This window comes from Chiloscyllium plagiosum, chromosome 23 (assembly GCF_004010195.1).
Source record: "Chiloscyllium plagiosum isolate BGI_BamShark_2017 chromosome 23, ASM401019v2, whole genome shotgun sequence".
NCBI lineage: Eukaryota > Metazoa > Chordata > Chondrichthyes > Orectolobiformes > Hemiscylliidae > Chiloscyllium > Chiloscyllium plagiosum.
The window spans coordinates 45,470,036-45,480,479 of record NC_057732.1 but is presented as its reverse complement, the minus strand read 5'-3'; the positions used below and the strand labels follow the sequence as shown (position 1 = coordinate 45,480,479).

Sequence of the window (10,444 nt, the reverse complement as noted above, 5' to 3'; positions counted from 1 at the left end):
GAGAGAGTGTGAGAGAGTGTGAGAGTAGGACCCAAGGGTACAGCCTCAGAGTGAAGGGATGACACTTTAGAACTGAGGGGAAGACGAATTTCTGAAGCCAGAGGGTGGTTAATCTGTAGGACCCCTTGCTGCAGAGGGCTGTGGAGACCAAATCATGAGTGTATTTAAGGCAGAGATAGATAGGTTCTTGATTGGTAAGGGGATCAAAGGCTATAGAAGGCAGGAGAATGGGGTTGAGAAACATGTCAGCCATGATTGAACGGCAGAGCAGGCTAATTCTGCTATGTCTTATCGTCCATTTTATACATCGCATTTTCCAGCACCAGATCTAGCAAAGTCTCCTTCCTCGTTGAACCAATGACAAAGTGGACGAGGAAGTTCTCCAGAACACATTTCATAAATTCTGTTGCCATAATTTCCAGTTTAACCAGAACTGTCACCCACCTTCTCTCTCCATACTTGTCTTTTCTGAATATTTAGTATAGTGAATATCAAATGCCCAGTCCTTAAACATTCAAGCTTTGTTTCAATTAATGACAGTACATTATTTCCACAGGGCTATTTGCACTTGTACCTCATGAAGCTTATTCCTTCTGGTCCAGAGGTAGCATTCCTACCTCTGGACCAGAAGCTCCAGGTTCAAGTCACATGTTAGGACTTGTTTGCCATGGAAGGTGTACTTGTAACCTGGTCAAACATGCTGATTATCAGCATGTAAATCCTTCCACAAAGCTTGATGGCTCATGGTTAGAGCGAGAGTATCTCCTGGTAAGCCATCCTGCAGAAGTTAATGGCCCAACCCTCAAACACAGGGATAGAAAACAAAAGGAATGGATAAATATACTTTTTAGTTGTGTCCCATGGCTTTTCAACAGTAAATGATATAATTTGAGAAAAGTAATGTGTCCAGTGACAGAACAAAGATTGTAGAGACTAAAGAAAGCACAAATAAATGCATTGCTTTCTTTACTTAAAGAATGGTGCCCTCAACAATGTTTGAAAGAAACTAATGGCCATTCATTATGGTTTAATAAGAAATTGCAAAGACAGGGACATTAGATCACATTTAAAGTAATATAAAATGCAGATGATTATCTAGCAGATGTGGAGGCTAATGAGGTGGAAACTGAGCACAAGAATCATGTTATTGTTGAGAAAGAGAAATGTTTGATGTGTGGCAAATACATTGAAGGGCACCATTAATCAGACAAGAGATCACATTTAAAAGCATGGTATCAGGGTGCTTTCACATACAATCTTAGGAAGTGAACCACTACATATAATGCAGACAAAAGCTTCAAAGTTGGCTCAATAAGGTCATTTATGTTTTTTCCTGAATTATTGTAAACACATCTTCTAAAAACAAAATTAGCACATCTGGAAATATCTTACCATGCATACTATGTTTCGAGTCAGACAATAATCTCACGAGTGCCCAGAAGGCATCTTCTTCATTCAGATACATAAGAAGCAGTGCAGTGATCTGACTCATTCCCTGGCAGTAACCTACTTCCTGTAATTGAATGAAAAGAAAAAGTAAACTAGTTACTTAGATGGAATTTATTCATTATTTTTAAGGAAATTAATGAGATTTGACATTTAATTTATAAAATTTTATTTGGAATTAAATCATTCATCATAATTTGAAAGAGATACATTAAGAAAGGGTCCCAATGTAAAGGGAACAGTCGTTAACTTCCTTTTCAAATGTAATGCATACCCTGTAATCAAGACATTAGAAAATGCAGGAGTTTGCAAAACCTGTTTCTGCAGACAATGTAACAGAGGTACCAGATGTGTTAATGACTGTCAAAATATGAACTTCTGCTAAAAGGCAGCAGTGCAAAAATGGACATATTTTCTAGCTATAGAGAACCAGATTTACAAAGGGTGGCATATTTAACTGTTGAAAAGTTCTGACAAGTCTGAAATTAATTTAATAAAGGAAGGCAAAGGAAAACTATAATATTACACTACTGAAGAACATAAAAAATAGCACAATACTGAATAATTACAAACAAAGAAACACAAGGATAACAGTGGTGCCATTAAAGGAATTAGGTATGATAAGCTGATAGATAATAATAGCAAAATGACAGAAACCTTAATTTTTTCTCAGCATTCACTCCAAACATGATTGAAGCAAAGTTAGAAAAAAATTCAAAAAGATACAAAGATATTTCACGTGGGAAACAGGGTTAATTGATAAACTACAGCTCATGTTGGGGTTGGGGAGTGCAGCATATTAGCATAGAGATTGGCCGGCTAACAGGAAGTACAGAATTGGTACGAATGGATCTTTTTCAGGTTGCTTGAAACAAGTGGTGTGTGAGAGGTATCTGTACTGAGACCTCAACTCTTTACAATTTATATACATTACGTGAATGAAGGGACCAAAGGTATAGTTGCTAAATTTGCTTATGATACAAAGATTGGTTGGAAGTTGTGAAGGAATCTACAAAAGGATATGGATAGGTTAATTGAGCAAACAATGAGCAAAATGTGGGAGAATGCAAAATTGTTCATTTTAGCAGGAAGAATAAAAAAAAATGACCTGAAAGGTGAGAGATTATAGAGCTCGGAGTTGCAGTAGGATCTGTATATCCTAAAGCATGAACCGCAAAAGGAGATTATACAAGTACAGCAATGTAATAGTACGCTATCATCTGTTGCAAGAAAAATTAGATCCAAAAGTAGGGAGACTATGCTTCAGTAAGATAGGGCATTGGTGAAAACACAACTGAAGTCCTCTATACAGTACTGGTCACCTTGTTTAAGGAAAGATACAGATACTTTAGAAACAGCAAAGCAGGCTTTCTAGACTAATATCTGAAATGGATGGATTGTTTTGTGAGGACAAGTTTAACAGACCAGATTTGTATCTGCAGGACTTTAGAAGATTTAGACTTGATTTAAACATATGACACACTAAGGGGTCTTTACAGGGTAGATGTGCAGAAGATGTTCCTTCTCACATCTATTCATCTATTACTAGCGGTCACTGTTTAAAATTTAGAAGTTGCCCTTTTAAAACAGGTTAAGCAAAATTTTTTCTTGGGTAGAGCTGAGACTCTTTGTAAGTGTTTTTTTTCTGAAAAAGCAGTGAAAGCAGAATCTTTCAATATTGTTAAGGCAGAATAGATGCTTTCTGGCAAAGAAGGGATGAAAGATTAGCGCAGGTAGAAATGTGGATTTATGATCAGATAAGCCATGGTCTTATTAAATGGCTGAGAAAGCTCGAGGGGTTAAATGGTCTATTCCTGATCGTTCTTGGTATATTCATATATAGTTGACTAATGAGAATAAAATCCTCTGCTTAGAGAAGTGTATCCACACATATTCAATGCCAATTCACTATTACCTGCATTTAAAATTCTGTGAAAAAGGGAATAGTTGTAGGAGATGGAGGGACAGATAATATAATTCACAGAGACAAATGAATGAAATGATCCACTAATATCTCAGTAAAGTTGTCATATGACCATAGGACTGCTCTCTCAATAGAGCCCTCTGATGGTTATTTAACTTGAGGGTCACCACGCCTCAAACAAGGGGAGAGATTAAAGACGAGTGTCCTTCATGGCAACCTCATCCGATGACAGGGAAGATAACGGAATTTTCAATCCAAGATGCAATAGAAAAACTTCTAGAAACTGAAAAACAGTTTGAGAAGCAAAACGGGGCACTAGACTTGATGAGCCTTCATGAAGTCTTTGAATTAATAGAAACGAAAAATAAAGGAAACACAGCAAACATAATATATTTGGATTTTCAAACAGTTGAGGAGCTATATAATGGATTATTGACCAGGTCAAAGCACAAGGAATCAGGGGCCAAGTTGAATAGAAAGCTGGTTCCAAACTGAAAGTTAGGTTTAAATGTAGTTACTCAGATTGGCAAGTAGTCCTAAGTAGTGATCCATATGGATTGGTACTGGAATCCCTGTCGTTCACTATTTGCGTAAATGACTTGGGCTCATAAAACAGAAGCACAATTTCAAAATTTGCACATGGAACCAAAATATGGGATGTAGTTAACAAAGGAGAGGTCTTCAATAAAACATGAATAAATTAGCAAAATAGGTACATAATTGACAAAAGAATTTCAACATAGATTATACCATAAGGCAATATGAAATAGGAACGAAAGTAGCCTATTTAGGTCCTTGAGCCTGCTCTGCCATTCAATAGGATCATGATTGATTCTGACATTCCTGTCCTTTCTCACTCTACTGATCAAGAATCTCTGTCAACCTTAAATATATAGATGGATTCTGCTCCCGGCACCTCTCTGTGGCAAAGGAGCATCAAAGACTCTCAACCTTAAGAAGGATTTCCTCCTTGACTCAGTCTTAAATTGGTGCCCCTTTATTCTGAGACTTTGCCCTCTGGTCCTAGACACTTCCATGAGGTAAACCATCCTGTCAACATTTATCCTGAAAAGCCCCTTAAGAATCCTATATGTTTCAATGAGATCACCTCTCATTCTTCTACACTCTAGTGAAGAGAATCCTTTGCTCCAAAGGCAATCACTCCATACTGGAGATTATCCTTGTAAACCTTCTCTGAACAGCCTCCAATGTAACACTATCTTTCCTTCAGTAAGGGGACCAAAACGGCTCACAGTACTCCAGGTGTGGTCTCACCAGCACTTCTTACAGTTATAGTAAGATTATCCTACTCTAATACTCCAACCCCGTTGAAATAAGGGCCAACGTTCCATTAGATTTCTTAATTATCTGTGTGCTAGATTACCGAGAGGTAAAAACATTTTGGTAGGAATAATATGTGGGCCACAAACAAGTGTCTGAAGCATACAGCCCAAATAGTGACACAAGTTAATAAGAGCATAAAAAAAGGCAACAAAGCACTGTGGCTTATTTCTGGAGAGACTGATCTATAACAGAGTGATGCTAAACTCATGTAATTATAACATTTATTACACTGTGAACGTTTTGGCCTCTTTATCATAAGAAAGGCCTTGCACCCATGCCTATTGGTAAAGGTGAAAAAGAACTATTGTAACGATAGCAGAACTGAACTTCAGGGAAACTGACCAGGCTGGGGATTTTTTTATGATAGATAGGGTAAACCAGTTAAATTTGTTTAAAATTATGAAAAGGTTTGATATATTAGATATTGAGCTGGCATTTCCACTTGCAAAGGAGACCAGAGTTGGAGCCATATAAATAACCATTAACAAAAACAATATAGATTTCATGAGAAACCTGGTTAGTAAAAAATGCAGCCAAGGTGTGGAACCACTTTTTTTATTCATTTGTCAAACTTGAGTGTCAATGAATGGCCAGCATTGATAGCCCATCCTTATTTGTCCTTGAAAAGGTGGTGGTGAGCTGCCTTCTTGAATTGTTGCAATCCACTTGCTGTGGGTTAACCCACGAAGTCAGTAGGGAGGGAATTCCAAGATTTTGACCCAACGACTGAAGGAACGGCGGCATATTTCCAAGTCAGAGTGGTGAGTGCCTTGGAGGGGAACTTACAGGTGGTGGTACTCCCAAGGACCTGTGCCCTTGTCCTTCTGAATGGAAGTGGTCGTGGATTTGGAAGATGCTGTTTAGGATGTTTGGTGAATTTCTACAGTGCATCTTGTAGATAGTACACACTGCTGCTACTGAGCGCCAGTGGTGGAGGTATTGAATGTTTTAGATGCGCTGCCAATCAAATGGGTTGCTTTGTCCTGAATGGTGTCAAGCTTCTTGAGTGTTGTTGGCGCTGCACCCATCCTGGCAAGTATTCCATCACATTCCTGATTTGGGCTTTAGAATTTGGGGTGTCAGGAGGTGAGTTACTCGATGCAGTATCCCTAGTCTCTGACCTGCACTTGTAGCCGCTATGTTTATGTGGTGAGTCCAGTTGAGTTTTTTGGTCAGTGGTAATCCCAGGGATGTGGACAGTGGGGAAATTCAGTATGCATAATCATAACCTTTTTCATTAGCAACCCCAACCTGGTGAAACATGAATGTATTGATACAAATAGCATGGATGCATTTTAAGGGAAAGCTGGATAGACATGATGGGGGAAAGGATAGTTGATCTATTGATGAGCATTATCTTTGTCTGTAGGGGTGGATAAAGAGGCTTGTACAGAGCATAAATATGGACATGGATCAGTTAGGTTGAGTGAGGTCCTTCTGTGCTAGATGTACCTTGCTAATGTTCACTTACAACATATTTGCGAAGTTAATGAATTAAATAGATTAAAATTCAGAAGATTGTGTCCCATTGTCACTCCACAAAACAAATAGCAGTGACATGTTTTAATGCATGATTACTGAAGAACAATTGAAGAATTTTATGTTCACAATGAATTTTCACCTGGCAGGGTTAAATTCTTTCAAAAAGTTTAAATACTAAAAAAAAACTTAATATCTTTCAAACATTCTTCACACTGAATTATATTCTCCCTGACACCACCATTGTTTCAAAATCAGGCATTTCAGCAATCACTTTATTATAACTGTGCATCATGAAAATCATCTTTATTAGTTTCATTACAAAAGCATTGTACATATCATATCTTTCAGAAAATCAATATGAACCAGAAAAGGAACAATTTGCTTCGAAATCTCATCTAAAATACAGACGACTAAGAAACATACCGTGTTATACATGGAATAAGCAGCTAAAACGTGGAACAAAGCTTGTTGCCTGTAGAAGAAAAATATAAACTAATTACTTATGAATTTTGATTTCAGCTATATTGAATATAAACATATTGATTCACAACATCTTCCTCAATTCTAAAGATATGTTTGTGCATGTAAAGGCTCCTGTGGCTAAATAAAGAAGCAAAGTGCTACTCTGGACATTTACAAGAAACAATTCTGGGTGATTCTTGAACAGCCAACATTCAAATTTCATCTTTCTAATTGTATCTAGCATAGCAATCAACAGAAGACATTAAGACAGAAACCTTTAGAGAAAAGTAAAGAACGCAAGTTATTGAACTTAACCTTGCAAATAATTGACACTGAGTATACGCATCTTAAAATCTATCCAAAACATCATGGCATCTCTTCTATTTGTTAGTTAATAATACCAAATCATCTTTGTTATTTCTTCAAGCAGTCCTGGAGAAGATATTTCACTACTTGCTACCATCAGCTTTCATTATTATTATTACTTTAATTATTCCATCTTTGATGCCACTGTCACATGGCCTCACTGAGTCCCTCAGACCACTGGTATTCTTGGATGCAGATCCTCACATGTCTAGAAATTCCACAAAAATACTATTCTGTAGCATTATTAACCACCAAGTGACACATTAAATAAACACAATATCTAAATTCATATGTGCAGACAAGACAAAATAGCAGATAGTCAGCCAACATATTAGCATATGAAATTTCTGGTGTAATTTTAACTTACACTTCCTACAGTACTTTTGACGCATGGAAGTAATTAAATACAAGATGTTTCACAATGGTATTATAAAATAAAGGGTATTATAACATGAATCACACAGCAGATATTACATCACATGTCCAAAACCTAGACTAAAACAGTAAGTTTTAAGAACTGTCTTAAAGAAAAGATGGGAGGCGCACAGAGAGTTGGAGTGGTGAGGAAGTCCAGACCTTGGGGCCCAGATAACTGAAGACACAGGAATTAATGATGGAGAAATTATGACGAGGAATACACAAGTATATTCTAAGGTCTGAAGGTGAGTGCAAAAATAGGCAGCTAAGGCCATGGGAAAATTTGAAAACTAGCATGAATATTTCAAAACCAAGACCCTGTTTGACTGGGAGCCAATCAAGATCAGTGATTACAAAGTTGGCAGAAAAGGACTTGCATTTGGATGACATCAAGCTTACAAAGTGCACAGTGAGAGAGACCAGCCAGAAGTGTGTTGGAACAGTCAAGTTTAGAGGTAATAAAGGTGAAGGTTTCAGTAGTAGGTCAACGGAAATAGAAAAGTCAAGCTATGCTAGCGAACTTGTGCGGAGTCTGAGCAGATAGGGGAAGCCCTAAATGAGTTTTTGCTTCGGTTTTCACCAAGGAAAGGGAACTTGTTGTAAATGAAAACTTAGAGGAGCTGGGATACAGTCTTGACCAGATCATGATTGATGAAGCTGATGTGCTAGAAAGTTTGGAAAACATTAAGATGATAAGTCCCCAGGGCCAGACCAGATTTATCCTAGGCTGCTCCGGAAAGTGAGAAAGGAGGTTGCCAAGCCGCTGGCGAGGATATTTGCCTCTTCACTTTCCATAGGTGTCGTACTGGAGGATTGGAAGGAAGCGAATGTTGTTCCTCTTTTCAAGAAGGGTAATAGGGAAATCCCTGGCAATTACAGACCAATCAGTCTTATGTCTGTGGTCAGCAAAGTTTTGGAAAGAATTCTGAGGGATAGGATTTATGACTATTTGGCAAAGCATAGTGTGATTAAAGGCAGTCAGCATGGCTTTGTAAGGGGCAGGTCATGGCTCACAAATCGTTTGAGTTTTTGAGGAGGCGTCAAGACAGGTCGATGACAGTCGAACAGTGGATGTGGTGTATATAGACTTCAGCAAGGCATTTGATAGGGTTCCCCATGGTAGGCTCATTCATAAAGTCAGGAAGTATGGGATACAGGGAGATTTGGCTATCTGGATTCAGAATTGGCTGGCTGACAGAAGGCAGAATGTGGTTTTAGATGGAAAGTATCCTGCCTGGAGGAGTGTTGAATGGGGTCCCGCAGGGCTCTGTTCTTGGGCCTCTGCTCTTTGTAATTACTCGGATGAGGAGGTTCAGGGGTGGGTTAGTAAATTTGCAGATGACACAAAGGTTGGAGGTGTCATCGATAGAAGGCTAATGCAGGCTGCGGGGCGACATAGACAGGATGCAGAACTGGGCTGAGAAATGGAAGATGGAGTTCAACCTGGATAAATGCAAAGTGATGCATTTTGGAAGGTCGAACTCGAATGCTGAATGTAGGATTAAAGACAGGATTCTTGGCAGTGTGGAGGAACAGAGGGATCTGGGTGTGCAAGTAAATAGATCTCTCAAAGTTGCCACCCAAGGAGATAGAGTTGTTAAAAAAAACCATATGGTGTTTTGGCTTTTATTAACAGGGGGACCGAGTTTAAGAGCCGTGAGGTTTTGCTGCAGCTCTACAAGTCCCTGGTGAGACCACACTTAGAATACTGTGTCCACTTCTGGTTGCTCTGCTATAGAAAGATACAGAGGCTTCGGAGAGGGTGCAAAGGTTTACCAGGATGCTGCCTGGACTGGAGGGCTTGCTTTACAAAGAAAGGTTGAATAAGCTCGGACTTTCTTTCTAGAGAGAAAGAGGAAGAGAAGAGACCTGACCGAGGTGTACAAAATAATGAGAGGAATAGCCAGAGACTTTTCCCCAGGGCAGGATTGACTGGTACAAGAAGTCATAGTTTGAAGATATTAGGAGGAAGGTATAAAGGAGACGTCAGAGGTAGGTTCTTTACGCAGAGTGTTGTGAATGCATGGAATGCCCTACCTGCTAATGTAGTTAACTCAGCCACATTAGGGAGATATAAACAATCCTTAGATAAGCTCATGGATGATTTTGGGATAGTGTAGGGGGACGAGCTGAGAAAAGTCTACAGGTCAGTGCAACATCGAGGGCCGAAGGGCCTGTTCTGCGCTGTATTGTTCTATGTTCTAAATATCGTCAGCACTGTCTCAGTAAATCCCTTCAATACTTTGTCAGTATGCTCTGAATAAATCTCCTCAGTACTTTCCCAGTAAATCATCTCAGGACTGTTAGAGTTCTCCCTCAGTAAATCTCCTCAGTACTCTCTCAGTAAATTTCCTCAGTACTGTCTCAGTAAATTGCCTTAGTACTCTCATTGCATTCTCTCAGAAAATTCCCTCAGTACTCTCTCAGTAAATCTATTCAGTACTCTCTTCTTCTCTTGCAATGCATCTCAGTACTTTCACCAGAAATCTCCTCAGTACTCACTCATTAATCGCTCCAGAAATCTCCACAGTACTCTATCACTAATTCTCCTCTGTTTTCTCTCATTATTTCTCAGCAAATCTCCTCAGTACTCTCTCAGTAAATCTCATCAGTACTCACTCAATAAACTCTGAGTAAACCTCCACAATACTCTATCACTAAATCTCTTCAGTATTCTCTCATTTGTCTCTCAATAAATCCCCTCAGTATTCTTTCAGAAAATCACCTCAGTACTCTCTCACGGCTCTCTCAGTAAATCTCCACAGTACTCTCAGTACTCTCTCAGCAAATCTCCTCAGTATTCTCTCAGACCTCTCTCAGGAACTCTCCTCAGTACTGTTTCAATAAATCTCCTTAGTACACTCCCTGTACTCTCTCATGATATCTCCTCAGTAATCTCTCAGTAAATCACATCAGTATCCCTTCAGTAATCTCTCATTACTCTCTTAGTAAAACTCCTCAGTAGGTTCTCAGTAATTTCTCGGTAAATCCCCTAATTCTTTC

At 38.9% G+C, this 10,444-nt stretch overlaps 1 protein-coding gene across 2 annotated transcripts in view; it reads right to left on the bottom strand.

Moving 5' to 3' along the window:
- The window catches only part of usp6nl (USP6 N-terminal like), a 200,431-nt gene that overhangs the window by 69,214 nt on the left and 120,773 nt on the right, over positions 1 to 10,444 (bottom strand). For both annotated transcript variants that reach the window (XM_043714082.1, XM_043714083.1), the window contains 2 exons: positions 6,620 to 6,668; positions 1,393 to 1,513 (listed from right to left, as the gene is read on the bottom strand). In XM_043714082.1, the coding sequence (XP_043570017.1) occupies positions 1,393 to 1,513; positions 6,620 to 6,668 (170 nt within the window). The remainder of the gene's footprint in view (positions 1 to 1,392; positions 1,514 to 6,619; positions 6,669 to 10,444) is intronic.